The 27,824-nt window shown below is 36.2% G+C and overlaps 1 protein-coding gene across 1 annotated transcript in view; it reads right to left on the reverse strand.

The window, feature by feature from the left end:
• Nucleotides 1-9,381: 9,381 nt before the first annotated feature.
• LOC113235642 (BMP and activin membrane-bound inhibitor homolog) overlaps nt 9,382-27,824 on the reverse strand; it is a 120,541-nt gene continuing 102,098 nt past the window's right edge. The window contains exons 3-5 of the mRNA XM_026471463.1: nt 27,489-27,643; nt 13,388-13,559; nt 9,382-11,476 (exon numbers count right to left, since the gene is read on the reverse strand). Coding sequence (XP_026327248.1) covers nt 11,305-11,476; nt 13,388-13,559; nt 27,489-27,643 — 499 coding nt within the window. The 3' untranslated portion in view covers nt 9,382-11,304. The remainder of the gene's footprint in view (nt 11,477-13,387; nt 13,560-27,488; nt 27,644-27,824) is intronic.

The following is a 27,824-nucleotide window of genomic DNA, read 5'->3' on the forward strand; positions in this document are numbered from 1 at the left end:
TGAAGTTTTAATTTAAAGTTTCCGATATTTATAGAAACGTTTGCAATCTGTAGCTATAAAATTTTATAAAAGCAGTATGTCTGTAAGTCATTATTAATATGTACCCAAGTAGATTTACACATAAAGCCCGTCACAGACGATGAAGGGTAAGGTCGGGCAAAAAGGTTATGGTGGCCGAAAAGAGTATTTCAATATTCTCTGTTTTTTTTATATTATTATTGTATTATATAGCCATTGACTTACAATTATATGGACGTCGGGTACGCGCTAAAAAGTGTCCGCACTTGTAAGGCGCTAAAATCGTATACAGAGCGCCAAACTCCGCTTTAGTCTTCATTTGTTCGACTGACAGCGCGATACTGCGATGACATTACAATTTAAATTTCGAATAGGTTGACTTGGGACATTTTTTTCGTGGTTTTTGTATTAGACCCGTCGTCCATTTATTTGTAAGTCAATGGTTATAGCACTCCAATTTAAGCATGGGGTACTGACGCGAAAAAATTTTTAGCGGAAATCCGGCGACGGCTAAGAGAGAGTGGAGATACTCTCGCGCCGGGTTGTTCTTGGCGCAAAGATTGTCCATTGCCATACAGCGAGGAAATGCGGCAAGCGTGATGGGCACCTTTGCGTCGGGATCAGTCAGGGACAGGCTTTTTGACGAGTGTGAGCACTGAGGCATGTAATTTGTAATTTCTTGATTTATTTAAACTATTTGTTATTCATGACTATACTATGTATTAAAAATAAACTTGATTAGTGTCATTTAAGCATAAAAAAAAGTTGTCCACTAATCTCGTTAGTAGAATTTTTTAATCACTCCCCCGAAAGTTGTAATTTTGCAGATGTGTCCTTATTACACCAAAAGTGGGATACCAGTAGGGCAGGCACAATAGGGCGTGCCTTGCGCGAGAGCGACATACAGCGTGTGATTTCTATACCCGAATAGCAGTATCTCGCGCATTATGTCGCTCTCGCTCAAGTCGTGCTTTATCGTGCTAGCCCTACAGGTAGAGCTACGGCGACCGGTAGCGACTTGCGTGAGAGCGACATAAAGAGCGAGATACTGCTATTCTCGCACATAGTCTGTCTTTTTTAAGGAGTAAAACGACAGTTCTTGCATAAAAGGGTTGCCCCCTTGCGAGTAACTAGTGATTGCAGTCGATAAATATTCTATCGACTATCGACTGAATATTGGTCAAGCTTATGGGATAAATAGCCGAACTTGATTCATTTCAATCGTCCTTGCGCCATTATTCGTTCAATTACTGAGCACAGTTCATTTGAAATGTCAATTTTTGTAACTTCATACATATATACATTGTATTGAAAACTAGGTCTACGAAAAGAACAAAGAGGAGTTGTTCAGTTTTACCGTATCCGCAGCACCCTCTAGGTTGTAGCTAAAAACCAGCGGTTTGCTCCTGAGTAAACACCGACGCTATGGCCTTTTTGTACTGCTACAGCTCACATACATAACTGGGTGTTCGGCAGTGCTGCGACTTTGCTGGTTTTTTTTATTATATCACATATTTTTCTGTTACATTGCATATTACATACTGTGTATATTTAAATTCAATTTCGAAAAATTCGCTCATTCTTGTTAAAATGTATATGAATAGTAATTGATTTCGATATTAGTAGAAAAACTGTCAAAATGATAACAAATAAGACAACTCAATTAGTAATCATTACAGCGTTGTAACATTCACAATTAAGTATTTTATTGGTAAAACTTTATATTCTTTAACAATCTATCGATAAAACTGTCGACAACAGCCACATGACTATTTAAAATTGTAAGAAAATTGGCAACCCTGCAAATGTCATTTTACTCCGTCTTCAAAAAAAAAAAGACTATACAGATCTCGCGCTATAAGTCACTTTGTTGCGCTGTGGTGTGATAGCTCCACAGCTACAGGTGTACCAACTAGTTTAATAGGTATAACGAAAATACGTGATTCAAATACAAATGGTCAATAATCACAATCGTAAGTAATTATTGTATTTACAAATAGAACGAGATTTCCTTGAAGGCAATTGCCTATCATTAGGTAAGGACAGGCAAAGTAATGAAAATTATACATCTCAGTTTGTTCTTAACTCTCTGTGAATTAAATTAAGTATCTATCTATAATACCTTTTTGAATTTGAATAGTTTAACTATTTTAAAAATGAGCAGGATCTCAATTCGGCTACATTTTTTTTGTGTGTACGTTACGTCCGATTTCGCACACTTTTCGGTAATCGATTTCAATAAAACATGGCAAATAGATGTGCTTCCACGAACTTGTGAGTTCGGTTTCTTTTATAAAGACTTATAATTATATTAGTACAGAATTCGACGATCTTGGCGGCCCAATGACTTGCAATGTGCACGTTGATGAGCACGTCCCGGGTTCGATTTCCGGTAGGAGCAATTTGGGAAATGAACTTTTCTAAATTCGTTATGGTCTGCGTGTTCTAGGTAGCGCTGAGGGGCGAATTTCTTTGCTATGGTACTCATATTACATTGAACTACCTAGTTTGTAATGTTATTGACGTGGTTGTCTAGACGTTGTTGCTATTAATTTGCTGTACAATTTTATGATCAATACCGCTGTAACAATAGTCGTATACCAAACTATCCCTTCAATTCAAATTTGATCGTCTAATAGGAACCTAAGTGTAGGTACTATTATAATTATTAATACAAAGATGGAACACTCAGAAAAAATTCCTTCGATCCGGCCGGATTCAAACCGACGTCTTCTAGCATACCGAGCCAAACGCTATAGAACGAACCAGCGGACCTCACGAATTTTTTTATGTGCTTGTGTCGTATCTTTGTATTTCGTTTTTCAACGACTTTTTAGCCGTAGCGCCATCTATGAGAAATCTATGACATTTCGTTACCCAGTTAGATACGTTTACAGCTACCAGCCCCGGCTAGAGAAGTCGCTATTCATTGTATTTAAATTTTTCTTGAATTGATTATTTTTAGGTGAAATTACTCCACTAGTTTTTTATAATTAGATGAAAAGAACATGGTGTTGGTACATTGACTTACAAATAAAGTTGGTACTATATTTTTTTCATGACACAAGTGACGGGACGAACAAGTCCTGCACCTGGTGGTAAGCGACACGCCGTTCATAACAGTTACAGTGCCAGTCAGTTTTAAATCGCTAAGGTCTGAGAGGCACTGCCACTGTGCCCGTCGCCCTGAGACATAAGTTGAAAGGTTGTACACTAAGATTCCAACTGATTACGAGGCTTAAAACTATTGTGAAACAGAAACTTTATACAAAAGGTGTACAATGAATACTTGGATGACAAAAATCCGCGGTAGTGACCCGTTTTGCTTTTTCAGGTATTATTATTGATCTAAGCTGTTTAAATTAAATAGACTTATATATATAATAGACTTCAAAACTTGAACGGGGTAATGTGAGCATTACTGCTTGGCGGCAGAAATAGGTAAGGTGGCAGTACTTCCCTGGACGTACTCTTTGTCAAGGACCTCTACTGCTACTATGATTACAACTATTTTTTCTTTTCCCCGTACTTTCTCGAAAACTCCATAGGTACACACATGAAAAGTGTTTAGGGATCTAGCGCATTTTTGCTAATTACTGAAAATCAGGTTTGTTAATGATTTTTTTGACACCAATTGGTCAATATCATTTTCAAATTCAAATTCTAAAATTGAATTTAAAAAATTCATCGGCTTTTTTTTTGTAAGAGTACGATTCTTGTATTAATAATTATATCAAACTAGTGGGAGTAATTTCACGAAAAAATAATTGAATATCACGGTGGTGAGACATCCTGACGTTCAATAAACCTAATTAACAACAAAACCATTGGTCTTTGTATTAATAATTATAACAAACTAGTGGAGTAATTTCACAAAAAATAATTGAATATCAATTCAATAAAAATTTAATTAATACAGTGAATAGCGACATCTTTCGGCAGGACTGGTAGCTGTAAAGGTACTAACTGGGTGATAAATCTGCAATAGATTTGTCATAGGTGGCGCTACGACTAAAAAGTCGTTGAAAGACCAAGTACAAAGACACGACGCAAGCACATAGAAGAATTCGTGAGGTCCGTTGGTTCGATCCGTGGCTTAGTTGGTGTAGCGTCTGGCACGGTATGCAAGAAGACGTCGGTTCGAATCCGACCGGATCGAAGGAATTTTTTCTAAGTGTTTTTTCTGAGTGTTCGATCTTTGTATTAATAATTAAAACCATTGGTGTTAAAAAAAAAATTAGTTAAAAAAAATTTGTTATAAAAATTTGATTTTCAGTAATTAGCAACGTTCTTGGTCCCTAGACACTTGATGTGAATTTGTCCTTTACATTATGACTTTTAAAAATCATTACACAAAACATAAATACATCACACTGTTAAAACAACAGTCTATCAACTGTTATAGTGTTTTTTTAGAATCTATGAAAAACGAATTACTCACTTCCCTCGAAAGATCATTAAAATTTATGTATAGGATAAATTTTTATCTGTAGATACTTAAACAATCCCCTACTTGCTAAATAAATATATTTAACACGTTAACTGCCATGTTGGACAAGGACGATCCATATAGGCAGCGTCGGACAATGGTGACCTAACACACATCAGTTTGACTTACGCTTTTACACTGGCGGTTACGTTTACACTAAATTTAAACTTACGAATTGTGGGATTTCCCAGAGTGCAAGCGGTCCGCTAGCGTGACCCGCGTAGCGCCAATGTAGTAATTAGTTATTCCGTTTATGTAGGATTTTTATGACCAATAGTATTAAATAAGCATTTTTATACAAGTTAGAACTATGTAAATATGTTCATTAACTAATTACAGCATAAAAGTAACGGGACTTACCCGCGTAATATTTTAGTCAGAAGTGGTCCGACTAGTTTTGTTAGAGCTTGCGTTTTTTTAGTAGAAGCTCTTAATAAGACTTGTAAATACCAAATAAATAGAGAATTTAAAGTAACAAGGAAAAAGTAAGACATATGAGTGATACAGTATATAATATAGAATAAAAGCTACATTGTTGACAGATTTCAATATTTCTTTAATAATAAGTAGTTTTTTGGAAATCTTTTTCCAAAAAACTACTTCTTTTCAGTACCCAGGAACACTATCCTTGACAAGTTTCAACCATTGCAAATAATCTTGAATTTCACATAATTTGAGTTATAACACTATTGTTATAGCAGTGCGATGTAAACACATAGTAAACTTACCCTTCACACTTGAGCTGCAAATAAAAGGTCCTTTTTAAAGTTCACTACACAACCGCGAAATGAAAATAGTATATTACGTTTACGTGCTCGTATTTATATAATTTTATAAATATAGTTTTTATCACCACATTCTGATCTAAATAAGTTTCAATCGAGTTTTCTTAACATTTTGATTATCATCTATTTGAAATTATTTATGTCATCCTCTTTCTTAATGTAATCAAGGTGAACAACTAAAGTTTCTCAAATATTATTTTTTTTACTCCAAAACATGTTAAAGATATTGAGGCTCTTAATTAGACATTTAAAAAATTTAATAAAAAACAAACGACGATAGAACTTACTGTGTTTTAGGGTTCTATTGCAATATTTGTAAAAACATCTAAATTCCAAAATATGGACATAAGGTCCTTCGCCTCTCACGTACAGATAATAATGTACTCATATAAGTATGCACAATGTTACGATGTGTAATTAGGCATAGTCGTGTGAGTGTACATGTAATTTAAACAAAAATGTACTCTTTTAAAATGAATTACTAATAAAATGGACATAAAACTGTTCTTAATTTAACCGACTTGTAAAAAAGGAAGAGGTTCTCGATTCGCTGTATTTTTTTGTTTGTATGTTGCATTTGTGAACCGATTTCGATGGTTCTTTTTGCTGGAAACCTCATTAGTGGTTACATTTAAATTTGACAAAATAAACCACCTCTAAGACATTACATTAGGCGATGAATACGGTTTATTGGATTTCACTCGGTGCGTTGAAACCATGGTTGAAACCATAGCGTTGCGACGATGTAACGCAGCGCCCGTGTGGCATCGCTCTTACATCCACAAATGCAAACGAAGATAGAACGTAACATTCTACGATAAATATCTGATCAAAGTAGCGGACGTCGTAAAAATATTAATATTGAGACATATCCGTCATTTAATTAGTGTCACGTTGTACCTACTTTAAATATTAAAATTATAAACATTGAATATTTAATAAGTTTTATGACGTAGTTATGTCAGGGCTGGCTGGGCTGGGACAAATTAGTGGTGTAGAAGTTGACTATGTAAACCACACCACTTCATTATAGTGATTTATAACACATGATATGATAATTTGAACTTGTTGTGGATATTCCAAGAATTCACTCGAAGCATTACACTTACATATTTATATGGCGAACGGCTATGGAGCGAAATTCTCTGCCTGCAGACTTATTCCCTGAACGTTCTAACTTGAGTTTTATCAAGATGAGAGTGAATAAGCTGTTCTTAGGTGTGTATGTTCCATCATCGATCTCATCATCACTTTCTATCCAGTGAGAGTAAAGTCTAATGCTCACTTTTTCTATCTAAAAAACGTTTAGGAATTGAGTTTTCACATCATATAGTCATCAGTATATATCCGCAATTTTACTATACATTTTATCCAAAATTATTGATTCAATGCAATTTATTGAGTCAGCTGTTGTGTCGACCTCACCTAGCGTGGTTATCCCATGGGATAAGGACGTATCTGTTCCAAAAATATTCTGTATTTGTTGTAATAAAGATAATATCTCTAACAATGGCGTGCTGTCATTTGGTGGTGTGAGGAAAAACAGCAAACATCTAATTACATAATATAATCTCAGTACAGAGTACTAAAAAAACCGACTTCAAAAGTATGCTAAAAGTAAACTACCATCCTGTATACTAACCCTATTCAGTGCAAATAAACTTTATTTCATTATTTCATTATTTCATTTATGTGGAATTACATATAATTACCAAGTTTTATTGAAATCGGTTATCGGAAAGTGCGCAAACTCGGATTCATCCCCTAGTTCGCCACTACACGGGACTTGACACAGGAGATAATAAAAATCAGTGCTCACTACTCAAAGTATATTGAGAGAAAAAAACGCCTTGAATTGGAGAATAGCAAAATCAAAAATTGAAATTATTGCTCCTTATAATAAATTTAGGCGCTATTTATAAAAATGAATCTTCATGCGTGAACAGCTACCCTTAGAGGTGGATGATTTTTTTCAAAATTAAATGGGACCACTATGGAGTTACCCTTTTTCCAACGAAAAAAGAATCATGAAAATCGGTTCACAAATACCGGAGTTATCGCGTAACATACATACAAAAGAAACACAGTCGAATTGAGAACCTCCTCCTTTTTTGAAGTCGGTTAAAACAAACGGTATCAAATTTCATCGGTAATTAAATATATAATTAAATATACTCCAACAGTGTTTTTGGCGGTTAGAACTTCCAATGAAACTCGTATAATTTGTTGTTTTTGGTCTGAAATAACTAACAAAAAGTAAAACTTACCGTTTTTTCTACGTGTTTTTGTATAAAAATAATCTCCAGCACTTTTTTTCACCAAGATCCAGCAAAGAAAAAAATTACACGTCCATCTCGTGTTTTCAGACTACACAACTGTCATTTTTTTTTCTCTCTCTCTCAAATTTGGAACATCGTAGCGATATCTCTTTACAACCGTTAAAACTAATTTGTTTGTCTGTTTCATCGACAGGAGACTAAAGTGCTAAACGCTTTACTTTAGGTATTATGGATTTTAGTCCCTCTTCCCCCGGTGTTTCTCTTACCCCACCTGACCTTAATTTTGCAATTTTCGTCCATTATAGCAAAACTCAAGTTAACTGGTCGATTTGAAGTGAACAATTGACGACACCCGTCAATTGTTTCGAATTCGGGCTAGCCAATCGGAGCGCAGTTGTCACAGTAATGATATGGCAGAATGGTTTTCAAACAAAGTAAATGTGAATTAATTGACATTTCGTCTCTATTTCTGATTATATATTATATACTTGGACCGTTCTTATGGTAAGTAGTTGAATTTAAATGTCAAAGTTGACGTGCTCTTGTACCTGTACCTCGTAATGATGTTGCTGTCTTTTGTTCCTAAATAAAAAACTACCCAATCGAGTAATAAAATAATTTCTTTTTATTCAATAATTTTTACACATACAAATTAATATGTACATAAGATCGCAGGTATATTCATTACATTACATTATTATAGAGTATTTTATTCATTTGCACCTATATATTAAATAGTAATTGTAAAAATCTAAATTCGCACAAGGTAAGGCACCTTTAGGAAGCTTATTATTATTATTTAATTGGACAATCTCTGTTACAAGGTCGAAGAGATGGTAAAAAATTGCTTTGTCGAAGAAAAAACCGGTTAAATAATATTGTTGGTACTAGTGATGTGCACTAATCATCACAAATAAATACGATTTAACAGATTCTTCCCTTGAACTTTTGAAATATAATAATAGTTATTGAATATAACAAAATTTATTACATTACGTAAGAGCTTGAATGACGTCGTGTACAAGTAATATGATTGGCAGTACAGTCGACGCCCTATGATACCTAATTCCCTAACCGATCATTTGATTCTAGGTAGACAAATGTGAAGAAAAGTGTAAAAGAAAACTTCAACATGTGAGCCGTAAAATTTACTTTGGTATGACTTCTCTATTGCATCACTAGTATATAAGGTTTTAAGAAGCTAATTGATCTTTAATGTACACTTACTTACAAACAGAACACAAATTTCAGCCATAAATGCGTAAGAAAACTCTCAGAAAAAAAGGTCGACTGGACAGTCAAGCATCTTGGGACATTGACTGTATAAATATACTACGTCATACAAGCGTTTTTTTGCATAAGAGAAACAGGTATGATTATGAAAAATGCAGTTTTGATAACTAAGAAGAAATTAACAGGTATCCAATGACTGGTTTTTAATTTTACGGCATCTAATACTTTTGCAAATGTATCATATTTCGGATTTAAAAATCTAAAAACATTCACAATAAAAAGAATCTTTGATCAATTTTATTTCTTTAAAACTAAAGTCGTACCTTTGGTATAATAAAGCCACATGTGAATATACGCCAAAAGTGCTTTTACAACATTTAAACCATAAAAATAATACGAACTTAGCATAAAAAAGTTAACGTCTAGTTTCGTTCGTACAATTTTTATCTTCAATTTTTCTCCTGAATAGTTGTAATTGTATAGATGTGACATTATTACGTCTAGGGCGCGAAGTTATGTACAAAATACATTTTGCATTATACAATATTAAAAGCATAAATAAGTATCGACATAACCATAGATTACAAAATTGTTTTCGACCATAAGAAAAATCCATTGAAAGTTTGAAAAAAAGTAAATATAAAAAAAATAACAATTCAGTACTTAAGAATCAGATAAAAAAGGACTAGGTGATCCTTTCAATAGATTTCACTTTCAAAAATCATCGGCACTTCCTTTTTTTTAAATACAATTATTCATAGTTAACAATGGGTAACAACTTAAAATTATACATTAATATTTACAAGTTCACAGTAGTACAAGGTGAAGAACGATTTATAGTGTCAAACTTGATGTGCCATTGATTGTACCTTTCTATAAGAGCGTAGTCCCTACCATCCCACAGTGGGCGCTGAAGCGTCCCAGGTAGAGTCAGAAGCAAATGGGGGGCGTTGACGTTGTCCAGGGGGTGCTACGCATTTGGAAAAAACCTATATAAAGTACACTACCAATAAATATTTCTTTCATTGTGATTATTTCTGTTAAGTTTATATAAAAAATACGTGTTTCCAATTATTTTTTGTTGTGGCGGGCGTGGAAATTGTTTTATCTTGCCAAGTGGGCAAAAAAGTTTAAAGTTTGGGAACCTATGCTACAGAGTATCTCCAAAAATGTGATAATGTCCATCGGAGACATGTTTAAAATAAAACTGACAAAAGTATTTGACAAAAATACATTGATATGCTATATATTATGCAATGATAACACTTAAATAAAAATAAAAATTTTGATGTAATTACAGGCATATGGGGACTTAACAACTTCTGTCTCAGGGTGATGGGTGCAGTGGCAGTCGAAAAGAGAGGCGGAAGATTAATCCGTTAGACTACCATGTTTGTGCAATTGCCTAATCAGAACAAGATTATTCACTTGCACCTTATTGCAATAGTGAAAAAAAAAACTACTTAAAACTGTTGCATATCAATGCATATTTAAGCAACGATTGTAATATTAATTTGGGCTCATGATTCTTTCCACTTATAAAATGATACAATTTTGGGTTGCTCTATACTTTACGGAAATTATAAATAATTTATAAAAGGAAGGAAGAAAAGGAAATTCATGCAGTATTAATTGGGTGCACTTAAATTCTAGATATTTAAGCCTGTAACTGATGACTTTTATAACAAATCTTTACGCTTATAATAATATTTTCGTATTAAACAATTGTCGTCACTTGTAAATTCACGAACGTTGTGTAAATCTATAAAAAAGATTTTGCTTTAAAGGTATACCCCTGCAAAAAACAATGTTCATATAAAAATACTTGCGTGTTTATAAAAATGCATTGTTGTTTTTGTCGACACATTCAGTTTGTTTCACAAGTTTGGTAACTGACGTCTATTACGTTTACATGAAAGAGGAGATAGCTTAACACTTAACTTTAATATTTACAATGATAAAGGAACACAAAGCGCTTATAATAGTCAATAAAATTAAATATACAAAATGTTGGTTTTGGTATGCGTGTGGGCTGTTTCGAGGTGTGACGGTTGCGAATAAACTTGAGATCAATTTTATTAAGAAGATTCTCTATCGGGCCGGTCGGGAAGATTGTTTTATTATGTATTAGAAATAAAAACTAAATTTCCTACTCATGTCTAATTGACGACGACGTCATTCATAAGTGTTAATAAAAGCGTTTTAAAACAAACAAAACCTGCTGAAAATTAAAAAGGCCCGTAATTCAGTCGTTTCATAGTTATCACCTAATTACAATCCTTAGAAAATACTATTTCTACATTTTAGCCTTGTGGCATTATAAAAAGATTCATCCATTTATAAAAAACAGTAAAATCCACAACCTTGCATTACATATAATTGATTTTACGATAAATTTAAGGCACATTTGTATCAAAAATTCCTGCCACACAAAAACCTGTTTGCCCTCACACCACGATACAGGCCACCAATGAGATTTTCCCATTATCAATTTGACAGTCTATCGCTGTATATCACAGAACTGTTGATGCGAGGGTCCGTCGACCAGCTGAGCGCGTTTTACTTCAACAAGACACCCCCCAGGGGCTACTAGAAGAGGGGCTGACGTACCAACCCAGACTTTCTTCACATCATCTGTTGCATTTTGTGCTATTGGCGACATGTATCCGCCTCTGGAAGTAAAGAAAGGTTTTGTTAAGTTTCGGTGTTCTGATTTTATTTGTATTGTGTTGTATAAAGGGTTGTTCTGTGTATCGTATTTATAATATTATTTATCCAATAGCGCCGACGAATGCCGAAAGCCAGGACGAACATATAGGAGAATTTCGACAGCTCGGTACCTTGATCTGTGGCTCAGTTGGTAAGAGCAATGCTACGGTGCAGCATGGTTATGGGTGCAAGTCCCACCGGGTCGAAGAAATGTTTCTACGTGTTCGATCTTTGTAGTAATAATCATCATAATCTATTCTATCCATTAAAAAATGGACCAGGTGAGATGAGCAGCTTTTTCTTGAGTTTTAAATTATAGCTTCATCATTATTCGTCTAACGCAAAGATAACGCGAACACGCGCTTGTACACATACACGACGACTACGGCGGCGGCCTAACGGTATACACTCTGCGCGCTGAATGCGGAGGTTCTGGGTTCGTTTCTCTGTAGAACCAATTTTGAAAATGAATTTTTCTACATTGGTTGTGGTCTGGGTGTTCTGGGAAGTGCTCCGGAGTGGATTCCGTTGCTCTGGTACACATACTATGTGTACCAGAGCAACGGAATTCCCTATTTTGAGACCAGGCCCTGTGCTCTCGTCCTTCGTCTGATACCTTCCCTCCGCATAAAATAAATAATACAATCGCAACTACAGTCACAAACACCACTAACAAAAGTGACACGTGTTTCGCCTCTCTACAAGGTATGCTCAGAGTTCTTGATTGTTCGGCGCACGGACGAAAAATGGCAGCCATTTTACACGATTAAAAATTTTATTTCCACTTTTATTAACATGGTTTTCAGGAAAGTTTCGCACCCTTGGTGTAATAAGGCCACATCTGCAAAATGACAACTCTTCAGGACAGAGGTTTAAATATTCTACGAATGGGTTTTTATGCTTCTGTAGGAAATATATACAATTTCAGATATACTTTAACTTCCGATATTATCGAGTTCTTAGGTTTTCGCGATTGTTACACATAGGAAACGAAACTATTTTTCCGGATTTAAATCGCGTATATTTGTTTTTTCAAACAAACCGTGACCATAGGACCTCTAAACGGCTCGAAACGTCGGTTTGTTTGAAAAATCAAATATACGCGATTTAAATCCGGAAAAATAGTTTCATTTCCGATATTATTTTCATTCATCTAGTTCGTATTACTTATATGGCTTTCATGTGATAAACGAACTTGTGACGTAACACATGTGGCTTTATTATACCAGGGTGTGATTTATTGCATTATTCAGTTCTAGTAGGTTGAACTCATAGATGCGAGTATATTTGGTGAAATAATAGGCACATGAGACTTGTTACTTATGTCTCAGGTTGACGGGCGCAGTGGCAATGCCTACGATTTTCGTGATTTAAAGTTCTGCGTGGCACTTCAAGTGTCATGGACAGGTTATTAACTGGAGAGACGCCTTTTTTCGGCGCCGGGGAAAGAGCTTGGCTTGCAGCTCCGCCATCAATGAGGAGTTTTGGTAGTTGACTTAGAGTCTATGGCTTAGCGATGGCAACAATGGCGCTAAGCGCAACGGGAAGTGACTGTGAAGTGAAGTGAAGTGACGTGCTTACAGCTCCGGTACCTATCTGGAAAATAGGGAGGGTGTTGTACGTGCATCCGGGGCGGCTCACCCAAGGCACTGATCTGGGGTCAGGACCGGACTGAGTAGGGTCCTGTGCGGGCTTGCTTGCACAGGTTATAGTGCCCTTTCCGTATATACCAAGAGGTCGATAGGGAGGGTCAGTATAAACAAAACTTATTTAGAAAAAATATGTGAGCTGTTATTGACGGGCGTGTCTATTATCATCAGGCGCACAATTGTAGGTCCTGGCACTTGGTATCATAAAAAAATTATAAAAAGTACCTAAGTTTCCTATCTGCATGCAGCAGGGCGTCGGCCTTCAGCAGTCTCACAGCAACACCGACCAACACGAATAATATGATCGCGCCGCAAACAGGTACGGCTATGGTGGCCGCCTTGAACCAGACTTCACCATTGTACCCAGCACCGCGCTCACTTGCTACAGCCGTGCCTTCTGAAAAGATGGACAAGTATTTCATTAGTGCACGTAAGAATTGTAACTGTAATATGATAATGAGGTAGCCTGTGACCGACTCCTATTAGTTTTCCTTTACGTTTTAGCGAGTGTATAGATATCATCGGGGGACTAGAGGTGGGCTGGGGTTCCATGTGTATGTTGTGGATATTCCCAAGATTCGCACGAAACCTTTCGATTCCACATTTATGGCGAGTGACTAGGGAGTGAAATTCCCCGAACGCTATAACTAGGATCTTGTGTGCTTGGTACATTGTCGACCTCATCGTCACTTTCCATAAGGTGGAATGCGCACTTATTTTTGAATTACTTAAATAAAAATATTCTTCATAAATGTCTTCAAAAAGCCGTTGTAGGCTAATGCTTCTCAAGCAGAGGTCATGGGTTCGAATCATATAACACAAAATGTGGGTTTCGGCAAAATTCCTGACATAAAAACAAGTCCGTTCTGCATCATGGCTGGCACAAAAGTTCGCATTGTACTGGCAGAATTGCCTTGCTGGATGGCTATGAACAACTGAACCAATCACGACCTAGGTCAGTGATCGCAGCTCTTGTCTCTGAATCCGCGACATAACTATTTGAATAATCCCGAGCTTCCAAACCCCAGGGTCCCAACTGTACGAAGTCGTACAATTTCAAGTTTAATTAGAGTAGAAAAAGAGTACAAATCGATTAAATTTCCAAGATCTTCACAGTATTTATGCAAATGATTGGATTGAAAAAACGGTTTGAAAATTCAAAAAAATATTGAATGGAATCAATAAATTTATATTTTCATTTACAAGTGTATAATTAATTATTCTGTATAAATTAAAAGATTCAGTTTTTAAAAACATTTTCTCAATTCCATAATTTTTGTGTGACAACAGTATTTGATTTCATGTGCGATTTATCAACAATGGTTTCTATATTTTGCCATGATCAACACGGGTGGTCCTTATATTGAAATTGAAAGATTTGGCAGAGTGTGCAAAAACCGCGTGCTGTTAATTTAAAAAAAACTCCTCTTTTTTAAGTCGTTTAAAAATACACTTCTAAGTTTTAAAATATAGAAATTATTTTGACGTAATACGACACGCAGCAATACAGTCTTTTGGTTTGACAATTTACACGCGCAAATATGCAGTACAGTGTTGCGGGGCGCCTGAGTTAGCTAAAACTCTCACATCACATCATTTGTCGGCTCAAATCTCATTTGTCAAATTTTAACAATAAAAAACGACATGGAACTGTAAAGAGAAACGAAACGTTTGTTTGTTTGACAAAGATCGAACAAACTAAAAGAAAAATCCCTTCGATCCGGTTGCATTTCAACTAGTGACATTTTTGCTTAACGCGTGCTATCGATAAATTTCAAATTAAATTTCGCACATAAATTCCGAGAAACTCAGAGGTGCGAGCGCGGATTCCAACCCACGACTCTCTGCTTGAGAGGTAGTACGTCAAATCATTAGGCTACCACGGCTACCATTTAGAATAAAAACCAAAAATCTTGAAAATTTAACGCGGTTTATTGTCAAAGGTAAGGCACAAAGGGTACAGAGACTAGGTTGACAGCAGAGAAATCTTAAAAAATGACTTAGATTTACGTACATTCAGCCTAGTTTAAAATTATAACAAATTGACGAGAATCTATTTATCCTAATATTTAAAATTAAAAACTACAAAAATACGAAATATCCAACAGCTTGTGTTATGAATACCAAAGCAACGGAACTCACTTTGAAGCACTAACCAGAACACCCAGACCACAAGCATTTTAAAAGTACATTTCTCATCATCAGCCTATCGCAGTCCACTGCTAGACATAAGCCTCCCCCAATGTGCGCCATGTCGCCCGGTCCTCAGCTTGTCGTATCCATTTCCCGCCAGCAACCTTTCTTAGGTCGTCACTCCACCTGGCCGGAGGACGTCCTACACTACGTTTGGCGAGTTGCGGTCTCCACTCTAGAACTCGTTTTCCCCATCGGTTATTGGTTCTTCGACAGATATGGCCAACCCTCTGCCACTTCAGCTTGCTTATTGCACAAGGTATATCTGTGACCATGGTTCTCTGTCGGATAACCTTATTACGAATTTATTCCTTCAGAGAAACTCCGAGTATAGCCCATTCTGAGCGACTTTAAATTGGTGGACTAGCCGTGTCGTCGACGTATCGGCTCCGTAAATCATAAAAGTTCATTTCTCAAATTGGTCCTACTGGGGGTAACCTATCACAAACTCGAAAATTTTTTTGTCCGAAGTAACGAATTTTCGTTACACCGAAAACCGATTTATAACGAAACAGTTGTTATTTCAGGATATATTGATTGTTTATCGCAAAGACACGATTAAGTTCGGTTAGGTTAGGTTAATTTAGGTTTGAAAGAAAAAACATTTTCCTCTCAAAATTACTTTCGAGGTTATGAAATTTCCACCAAACGGCATTTCTGGAAAATGTCATTTCGGACTACTGAGAGGTAACCGCTATTGGGTAATCAAACCCGTGGTAAAAAAGGTAAAAAAGCCATGGTAGCCTAATGGTTCGAATCTCGGAAGTTTAATTTGAAATTTATCATGAGCTTTTCGGTGAAGGAAAACATCGTGATGAAACCTGCACGTTGAAGAAGGTTCACAACCCTCGGATAACCGTGTGAGTCGCCAACCCGTATTGGGCCAGCGTGACAATGGCCTAAACCCTCGTCTGAAAGGAGTTGATGGTGGTGGTGCTATCGCTCTCCCAACTGAGCTTCGGAACGAAATATACATATGTTAATTAGTTTAGATACATCGGTCTCATTATAGTAACTTAAAGCATTTCATTATCAGGGCATTTGAACAATATATCCATTTAAATAGGACCTATTATCGTTATAACCTAGCCTAACCCTTGTGCTTCGTAGAACTGCATCTCGACACGTGTGGGTAGCTAACTGGCCACCAGTACGAGGAAATCTGTTTCACAGTTGCTTTATATTTTTGCTGCTACCGCAAAATTTGGTGTCATAAATCTTTTCATCACATTGCTGGTGATTATGGCCTAAGTTCCGTCTGAATTGTTAAGATAGACATCATCAGACACTCCCCTATCTCTAAATAAATTCTATTAACACAGACTAAAGACTAAATTTCTATTTACACAGACGACGTAAATTTTGCTGACGAAGGAAGGGTTGTACTTAGAAGTGCTGGGTGGAATTCGCAGAAGTCCTTTTATCGAAAATCAAAAGGTTAAAAGTTGTATACTCGTATACAGAAGCGAAAACACTTTTTTTTTACATTATTTTTCAGGGATCTAAAGATTCTGTTTAGTAATTTGATCACAATGTATCTTCTTATGGGGCGTCACTCAATTTAAGGACCGATAAACCAGGCGATGTAGAACGTCCTTGCCAGTTTATAGAGGCTGTAAGGCTCAATTTATATTGCGGCGGAACGGAGTGGAAGCGACTTTAGGAACGATATTGTTACATAGCATAATGAACTTTATTGTCAATTGTGTAACATACAGGGTCAAGAGCACGTCAAGCTTGACGCTAAAGGTTTAAATTTAACTCTACGCCGCTTGCAATAAGAACGGCCCAAAGTGTCAAGCTTGATGTGCTCTTGACTTGTAAAAACTGGATACGAGCTAAAATCTTCTGCGGAATGCGCGAGCATTTACGAGGAGATTTTGGCTCGTATCTAGTTTGTACGTTACAAGACTGACCATAAAGTTCATTATGCTATGTAACAATTTCGTTACAAAAATTCGCTTCCATTCGGTTCTGCCGCAATATAAATTGAGCCTAACACCCTCTATCTAATAGGAAATGAAACTATTTTCTAATCTAAATCTAAATTGCGTGTATATTTTATTTTTTCCAACAAACCAACGTACCAACGTTTCATTCAGCTGTGACCATGGGTCCTGTAAAGGGCCGGAACGTTCATTTGTTTGAAAAAACAGGTATAAGCGATTTACAACCGAAAAAAACAGTTTGTAATATAGTTCATTCTAGATGACTTTATTTCTGGCCCTCTTGTCGGGACGTCTTCGGGGCCAGAGGGGAAATTGTAACGCAATAAGTTTGGCAATATTAGTGAAAACAGTTCCGAAGTTTACCGCTAGATGACACTGGCGTAGAAAAAAAATTTGTGAATCGCGGTTTTAAGATTTTTCCTAAAGTAATGACCTGTCACCAGTATGTTGTATGAAATTGATCGATTCAACGACTGCATTTCTACAGTTATCCTCACTGTTAAGCGGAAACATTCGGTACAGGTTACGAGAACATCTCTGAGTGATCGTCTTTTAGTAAAATTCGCACCCACCGGGACTTATCGCGGACGAATCCCTTTTATTGGACACCCTTGTATTGTATGCTGTTGTACATTAAACCAAGTCTTCTTCACCAAATTTCGTCGTTTGATTCCCGGACGTAGTAAGGGGGCACCAGCTAGCCGAGCGAATCTCTACCACCTACCTACCACCTACCTACCTACTAAGTTTCATGTCCTATGTGTAACAATCGCGAAAACCTAAGAAATTGGTACCCCCTGTCTAAGTTTCTATAGGATTTTCCGCATAATCCTTAACTTATATGGATATATATGGCGGTTGTTGCCAATAAAGCTGCAATGAAATGAATAGGAGAATGCTACTCAGTAAATTGAACATATTATAATCTTGCACTTCTCGGAACGAACCTGCTTCGTGTGGGAGGGTACCCGGAAGGCATTATCCTGCTGCAGTTATTAATGGAATGCATAATGACGTGTAGAGTGACACAATTGCATTCTCTGCCAATTGATATCAGGGTATCGCACACGTATGCACCGTTGGGTTTTGTACTTATGATACTCTCTTGACACGAGCTTGCAAGATAATAATCAAGTCGGCCGAAAGAAACCTGTTCAGTACATTTATGAAAATATAATTTGTGTCCAAAAAATTGTAATATTTGATTGAAAAATAGAGACAGACATAACATTAATACGAGGATTATAAATAAACTAGCTGTTTTTGACAGTCGTCTTCACAACGCCATAAATTCATTTAAGGGGCAATGTATACGCTTCTATAGTAAGATTCCGGTTTATATTCAAAATTTGCTATTTACGAGGCTTAAAACTATAGTGAAATAAAAACTTTATACTAAAGATTATTTATACCTTCTGGGTACTCGGATGATAAAAATCCGTGATAGTGATCTGTTTAGCTCTTGCAGGTACTCTCGAACTAAGATGTTTCAAAAAAGTATTGTAAATGATAATGCATTCAAATGTATATTTACAAGGAGTTCTTCTCAGGGGAATCTACCTGACGAATTAGCAGTAGTTGAATCAATATGGCAATTTCAAATTTAACTACTCGCTAAACTATTACGAAATATGTAACATAGCAAAAAACGTATAGTGTTATCCTTGTGAATTCACACAGAGTACATGAAAATAGGTCCGTTCTGTCAACATCATTTAGGATTTGCAAAGCTCGTGTGAGCGGGGCCTTCTGGCTCAGATTAGTCTGGCCGCGCGGCACTGCCAACAACTGCGGTTTTCGTCGCCTCCTTACGTAATCATTCGGCACGCATAAAGACACCTTTTCCAGTATACTATGGTTAAAAATTTACCCTCTAAGTAGTTTTAAAATAATTTGATCTAATGCGAAGTCTCGGCATACATCTAGTCTATTATATATAACCAACCTTGCCGAGTACAAACAAACTTGGATACACGACTGGATAAAACGGGTAAACACCATATATTCTTGCATATAAATGTAAGTCCATAGTCTGTTCACGGTTTCAATAATATATTTAAAACAATTGCGCATGGCATTGAACCCTAGGCTCAACCATCAGCAGACGAACTAGATTGAAAAGCTAATTTCCTCGTGTATTGTATTACATACCCTTAAGTCCTAAGGCGTTTTGGCATAACTTCAGTAAGTGTTGGAATTTAGGTGTTTCCTCCTTAGTTCAATGATACCCACAGAAAACCAATAACACAGGTTGTAACAAAAACCACACAGGTGATCGTGTAACACAAATTCAGCAATGAGGATAAATTAATTCGCAGTATTTAAAAAGTAAGTAAAGTAAAACGGGATCGTTGGAACAGACTGTGCTTGACGTTTATTCTACAGAGCTTAAATGACGAGCTCTTTAATATGACATGCTTATTTCACATAATATACAATCATAGAAGCAGTATTAGGGCTGTAGATGACCTAGGATACATCTCACATGAAACCAAAAACTGTCAGTGTGTGAGAAAACACTATCTGAAAATAAAAAAAAAAACGGATTGAAACCATTGTATATAAACTCTCGTTTATAAATGGATATCTAAATATAATTATAACGTTTTTATTTAAAAAAAATCGTTTTCAAAAGTTTGCCTATCCTCTTTTTTATTGGAATACATCTTCTTGTCTAGTTTTAATGAAATCGGTTAACTGAAAGTGCTCGAAGCCGGATTCATCCCCTAGTTTGCCACCCTTAGAGTTGAAATATTTTCTTCAAATTTAAATAGGACCAATACGGAAGTACCTCCTTTTCAACAAAACAAGAATCATCCAAATCGATTCACAAATTGGAGTTATAACAGTATTTGGTTTCTATGCCGCTTGACCCAAGCAAAATGAACCGTATTAGTACGGGAAAAAAATTAATTCGGGCTGAGGTAGTATAGACTCTTTAGCTTGACACAAACTACTAGTCGCCAGTGGTTTTCAAAGCAATAACAAAGAGCTTTGTGGCGTTGTTTTTGCCAACCTTGTGGAGGTAAAAAAACATTCATGTAGTAAATTTTTTTGGTAATGTTCATTCTCATTAGTGTGCAGGTTTTTGTTACTGGATTAAGTATTAAGTAAGACATAGATAAATAGACGAACTTAACCCGGTCATGAAAAATAATACCGTAAAATTAAATATTGGAATATGATAGTACGGGGTACCCCATTTCGCTATACAGACCTCAAAAAACCAAGTACAGGTTTTACAATGCGATTTACAAGTGGTTTCTTTGTCGTTGCCGCATACTGCTTTTCCATCGAGAAGTATCAACAACGTACTTACAAAATTCAATGTTTTACACACACAATTTTGTATTGAACCAATTCAATATAAGCATTACTACGGCAAGAAAAGTATCGACATGTTTATGTGATATATGTATTACCTAACCTATTAAGTGCTTTGCTTGAGAGGGTTTAGTGTGAGTCGATCTATAAGTTTTTGGATGTATTGCGCAAACGCTGTAAGGGTCGTATTCCAGAACTCTACTAAATGGCAGGGACTTGAGTACGATTTCGAGTGCTTTAAACCATGCTCAAATCCTGACTTGACCATTAAGTAGAGTTCTAGAATAGGACCCTGAGACTGAGATTCATAAAACGAACTTAGACTTCGACTAAGCAAAGATAGCGAGCTAAACAAGTTTCTCGTAGTTATAATACGAGAAACTTGTTAAGCTATACTAAGTTTGCTTCGCTTAAACATAGGCAAAGGTCTATGTTTAAGAAACTATCGTATCAGTTCCGAATACGAGAAATGGGGCGGTCCGAAATGTCACAGGTGACCGAAGTGTCATTTTATCTCTAGGTGTACGAGTGACATCGTATTTTACGCATTCGAATGGGGCTTAGTGCGCAAGTCCGAAGTGCGTTCGACTTTTCTAGATTTGTATAGTTTCAAATTCGGAACGAATACGAAAGAAGTGCGCTTAATAATTTAAATACTATAAAAAAATCAAGTGATCTTTAAATGGCAAAGATCTGAGGGGTACTGCCACTGTGCCCGTCATCCTGTGACAAAAAGTTGACAAGTCCCATGTGCCTGTAGTTTCACCGGTGTCTTTACCCTTTAAAAAACCGGAAACAAGCATGGTTGTGTGTATGTAGTAAACGCTATAAATTTCCAAATGATTTGCAGTTTTTATTCATCACTACAAGTTTTGTATTTTTTAAAATAATATATAAACATCTATGTATAGCCATGAAGTGTACCTTTTAGTTAATACGGTATATAAATAGACCGATGAGTCATAGGTTCAGGGTTTACACTAGATTACCAGTAGGTACTATAGTAATGTCTTTGTTTAGAGAATCGCCGGCGTAGTTTACTGGAATTCTCGTATCTACAATTTTTATGTTTCGGTACGAGTGCATTTTTTGGGACATTATTTTGCAGTGTTGATAATAAAGTGACAGAATGAAAATATTTTTTTTGGGAAACGGAGAAATTAAGGCCTATTCGTAGCGAAAAATACCGCGCGGTATCTTGCCTGGTGTTTGTATGAAGTTTCGCGACTAAATCGAAACCGAAATACCGCGCCATAGCACTCAGGTCGACGGTACCGTTTACTTTGTGAAGTGATTACAATAGAATTCATTTATTACAACGCTAGTAACACAAAAATATACAGAAGGAAATGAAAAAAGGCAAAATAAAAGTAAAACGAAAAATGAAATAACAAAAAAAGAAACAACGAAGCAAACATATAATTATATAATTCAGTTTTAAGCAGTCAACTCAATCTGAATAAATGTCATGTCACTCAGCTAATGTCACAGCCGAATAAAGACAGTGACGCTGGTTTTTCAGTGGATCATAATTTTAGTTGACATAACGGAAGGACTCATTTTCGATTATGACGTCATACAGTGAAATAATAAATTTATGTTGATTTCACGTTACACAGTTATAGTATGATCTTATTCACTAACGGCAGAAAAAAGATTGGTGAAAATAGACAAAATAAAATCTATATAGGGGAAAATCAAGAAAGTTTCGGTTAACCACAGCGGTCGGTAGCGATATCAGCTTAGGTTTGAACAGTAGGAATACCGCATAACCACTCGGATTTCGCAACCCACAGCGGTAATGTCTATTTGAACATGTCTTTAGATTTTGTAGAACAGTCGGGAGAAGGAAACCGTAGAGTAATTTTATTGTAGCAAGAAGGTTTATTTGCAGCAGCTTAGTAAAATGCAACAAAGCGTCGATGGTAGTTAGTCGAAAAACCCTTTCTAGTCCAAGATAATGTCACACTGGGTTCCGATTACGTGTTACGGCTGTATGTGTTAACTTACTTTGAAAACTTTTAATAATTTGTCACAAAGGACACGATAATAAATTGACGAAACAAATAGTTACACACCGTAACAAACATAACTAACTGTGAATAATGAGGTTTTCGTGATTGTTACACGTAGGAAATGAAACTATTTTTAGGATGTAAATGAAGTAGTTGGTCAGCCATTTTAGTTAGCCTTGACCATGGGACTTGAAAGGGCTTGTTAGTTTGTTTGAAAAAAAAAACAAATATACACGAATTATAGATCCGAAAAATAGTTTCATTGTATATGTTATTCACATATTGTTATATATGAATTCTTCATCGCATAGAGGTATTTACTTCAAAGAAATTGAAATTTAATTTTGTTATTGGATACCGTCCTAAGTGCTGGCGCCAGTGACCGACAAGGACGATGTTCGACATCTTTTTAAAAATTCATTTCTAACAAGATTTAGGGCAAAATTCTGTTAACACGTTTCTTATTGGTGTCAACTGCTACCGGGTGTTCATTATTGGTGAGTATCGACTACTGGTTAGCTAATTAGTGGATTTTTGGTGTTAATTACTAGAGATTTAGGTTACTTAGGTTGTTTAATAATTATTATAATAGCTTTTTTATGAAACATACTATAGCATAATCTTTTTTGAGGATTACACGTAAACTAATCACTAATGATATTAGTTTGAAAATTAAAAAGTTATTCCAAATTTAAAGAGTCACTTCCCTTAAAATGTCGATCATTGGCACCGTTACCCTATTTAGACACTATTTTCTTTATGATACTACTTATTCATTACATTATTTTGTTTATATAGGGTTTTCCTTCAAGGGCGGGTAAATTTTGACAGTTCATAGCGGCCATATTGTTGAGGCTACTTTTGTCAAATCGTTGCCACAAAGAACAACCACTTTGATAATATTTCTTTATTATTTGCACATGTTGCTCGACGCTGTAACTTGTCATGATGATTTGTCTTTAGTGATTGAAAAAGAAACAACTGTTTTGACAAAAGCATTCTTATTCTTCGTTCGTTGTTAGTTACGTACTTCTTCGTCCCGTCACTTGACTTTATAAAAAAATAGGCTCAATAACATGGCCGCTATGAACTGTCAACAATCTACCCGCCCTTAGTGGAAAACCCTATATTAGCGATGATCATATTGTCCTTTGGTATTGTATTTTCTTTGTCTCATTACCATCATCATTTACAGGTCTCACTGCTGGGTACAGGTCTTCTTTAAGGAGGGCCAAGAAGTTCAGGCCATAGACCGCCATGCTGCATTAGCTCAATGCGAGTGGGGAACTTCACACGTTTTTGATAGATAGATAAAACGTTTGTTCAGTACAAATACAAATAGTAACATACATTTTTTACAATCACTTGACAAAGTATAACATAAAAGCATGTAGAACATAAATTAGTACACCTTTGATATAAACACATACCTACTGTGAGAAAAAACAACATTTTGTACTGAAATGGCCCTGACCCTGCATAAATACTGTAGACCGTGAGAAGTCAAACAGTGCTGCTTTTCTGCCAGTACGATTTGGTGAGCGATCGCAACCAACCAAGGGATGTGAGCTTTATTAACTGCTTCGTTAAGGTCATCAGCAGAAATGTAGCGTCATCTTGCGAAATAATCAAAACTGCTATCGACTCTCGGCATCCATTCACGATCACTTCACAGTGCAACAGAGACAGAGATTTCGTCAAATGTGTCGATCCTCTGAGCATTGAGCCGGCTCAGGCGAGGTGCAACCTTTGGCGCGAAAGAGTACCATTTACGTTTGTCCCGTCTTCTGAGAGTCTTTCTCCTGGATACGAATTGCCATGGCCGATTTGGAAATCTTTAAATAGGTTTCGGATTCAAATTGGCCGGAGTAAGGACAATTTGTCCTGGTTGGTATTTTCGGATGGTTCTAACCTGGTATGTTTGTGTGGTGCGATTCAAATGATGGTCCATCTCATTTCGTGCCCTGCATGCCCTGCCTACACACTTCAGGATTTAATGGCCGCTACTAGTGACGCGGTCGACGTGGCTGTATACAAAAGTATAGTGTATGCCATCGATACGATAGGAAGATTACGGTATTTTTCCTTACCTATAGCGAGAGGTATTGCTATTTAAACATTCACAAATGTACGTAGTTTAGAACCAAAATCTATTAGTAGTGGACCGATAAAGGCTGCTGTGGTGTGCTGCTAGTTTTATTTAAAGACACCGGTCTTACTTTTGCATTTTTTTTGCGACATCTACAAGTACAAGCGTTCTGAATAAAACAGCATTCACCAGCATTATAAGTTTAATATAGGACCTCGAACGCCTAAAGAATTTCTCTATAACTTATAATTACAGAGCATCCTTGCGAAGCCTCGGTTAACTGGTTTGTACCTGAACACTTTAACTTTTTGTCGCTATCAGTATATGCCTTATAAAACACCTGCACGCAACATTAAGTTTTTAAAGTTCTTTACGTACATTTTGCAAACTGGATAAGATTTCACTTTTAGTCTTTATCTAAAGGAAACATCGCGACAATTTTTTTTTTATATTGGAGAAGGTTCACGCAATTCATGTCTATGCAATAAGAGGGCAAAAGCCACGAAACGAACACATCTTTCCCGCTTAAGTGTGATGTTTCCTTTCCAGGACATGTGCTCGGAAATGTGTAAGGAAGATTGTTTATGTAGAAATGTAGAACGTGCTTTATTTTTATTTTAATCTGTTTTTTAACCGACTGCAAACAGGAGGAGGTTCTCATTTCGTTTGCACTTTTTTTGTATGTCCGATTTTGATGATACTTTTTTGTTGAAAAGAGGGTACCTCATCATAGGTACCATTTAAATTTGAAGAAAATATTCCACCTCTAAGGGCGGCAAACTAGGGGATGAGTCTGGTTAAGCACACATTCCGGTAACCGTTTTCAATAAAACTCAGCAAATAGATGTAATTCCACGAGCTCTTGAGGTCGGTTTGTTTTATAAAAAAGTTAAGTATTTATTTCAAATTTATCATATACTTTATATTTTTTTCACACGAATACTTTATTTCCTAAAAGCTTAAGTATTATCATGTAATATAGAGACAATGTGTAAACCAAGGCTGAGATTACAAAGTAAACTCAAAGATTAATTTAATTTCTTTCCCAAATTTAGGCAAGCTTCGTTTTGTAAATAAGAAAAACTTAGTTTTAATCGCCATTTTTCGTTTTTGCCAAGTTTGTTTTATAAATGTCAGCATAAGAAACTATTTATACGTTTGTAAATCCGATTGAGAGTCATTTTGTAGATAGTGTAGCAAGCGTATGTTTCTTCTTAGATGAAAATGAACATACATACATATTATCCATTCTGTCGATTGTACAGTTTGCAATGTGAAATTGTGAAATTGTTCGAAGTTATGATATGGGATACCTCGTTATTATTGTACAGCGCTGTTAGTACTTTTACATATTAAAAAAATCTTTATTTTTTCGATTTTTTTCTTCTTTTGTTTAAAACGGGTAGTCGTAGCTTAGTGAGAGTTGGTTCTTAATTGAAAGGTCGATGGTTCCAATCCCTTTGTTTTTAACTGACTTAAAAACAAGGAGGAGGTTCTCCATTCGACTGTGTTTCTTTTTTTTGTATGCATGAACTTACGTGATAACTTGTGAACCGATTTTGATGGTTCTTTTTTGTTGGAAAGAGGGAACCTGAGAAGAGATCCCATTTAAAGTTGAAGAAAATATTCCACCTCTAAGGGTGGCAAAGTAGGGGATGAATGATTTTTGAGGTCGGTTTTTTTTAGTAGATTGTACTGAGATTATTGTCCTGAGTTTTGTACAAAACTCGAGGTAAGTTTACGTTTTATAGTTCTTTTTAGACTCGAGTTCGTGCTCCAACCACTCGCGCTCGACTCGACCCGTGAGTGTTTTAGGCCTCCGAACCGTGCAAAATTGAGTGGAGTTTATAAATGTACCCGAGTATTTTATAACACTGGAAGCAATAGGCCGTTATCTGCACCTGTGCTCTTAAGGCTTTACGCCCGTGTGTGCCGAAACCCTCCACCATGTGTATAGTTGGCACTGTCTCTAAAGCCTCTTTCAAACCACATCCTTTAAGGATGTATTCTTTACTCACATCACATAACTGCGCATTACATATTTTTTAAAATTATACTTTAAAAATATCGGGTAACTACTCCACATAAATTACCTAAATTACTTCATAAAAGTTACGATACACCTCGACAAGCACATAGTTAAAGCGGCTTCATTGCCCTTGCGCAGATAATTTGTCGTTCACGGAATTACACTGTTCACATGCCAATTGCTGCGTATGCGCCGACAATGTTACTTAGTAGCTTTACATGTCCAGTTACTAGTTGGTAAATTACTAGTTATGTAAACAGGATCGGTGTGCCACCTGTCATCGACTTAGTTATGGTCTTTTTGGTCGCTCCGGTGAACATGTGTGTTGTAGTGTTTTCCCATGGATTTACCTCAATTAGTTTAATTAATGTTTGGCTGGACACAGTGAAATTATATTTATTTTGTTACATGTCAACTTCTGTACAACCTGTGTTTTCATAAATAAATGAATTATAAATTATCATGAATAAATTTAAATTGTATTAGGCTATTTTGGTAAATACCAGTAAGGTAGTTTTGACAATGGTAAGTTATTTTTGACATTAGATATGAATTGTTAGTTATTTTTTAATTCAAAAACATTGTTGACTTGGCCACTCCCTTGTTTGATGATTTTGAATTGAATAAAAACTATAAAACGTACCATAATGTATATGCTCGCGCAAAAACGTATTGAGTACGAAGCTATCCCAGATGAAAAGATTTATTAAGAATTATTTGCTCTTACCTAATTCATTAGTAATATTGAAGCCAGGCGCATGAGGGCTATCTTCGTGGTTGCACAAGTCCCGAAAGCAACAGAGGAGCAGAGAGGGCTCCCGGGTTGGCGGGGGACCTCCCGGCACTGGGGCGTTCTGGCACCGGGATAACGCTGCTTCTTGCCTGGAAATTTGTTAAAATTAAATGTTTAGTTTGGTATGTACTTTCAAAGTCGTTACATCTATTACATATTCCATTTGATATAGGTAAAAGTCTGATTATAAAAAATAGATACATAATTACATACTACAACTAGGTACATACTTAGGTCAACTTGTGTTCTATCTCATCTTTATGGTTCATT

This window comes from Hyposmocoma kahamanoa, unplaced genomic scaffold, assembly GCF_003589595.1.
Source record: "Hyposmocoma kahamanoa isolate Upper Pololo Valley unplaced genomic scaffold, ASM358959v1 88, whole genome shotgun sequence".
Taxonomy (NCBI): Eukaryota; Metazoa; Arthropoda; class Insecta; order Lepidoptera; family Cosmopterigidae; genus Hyposmocoma; species Hyposmocoma kahamanoa.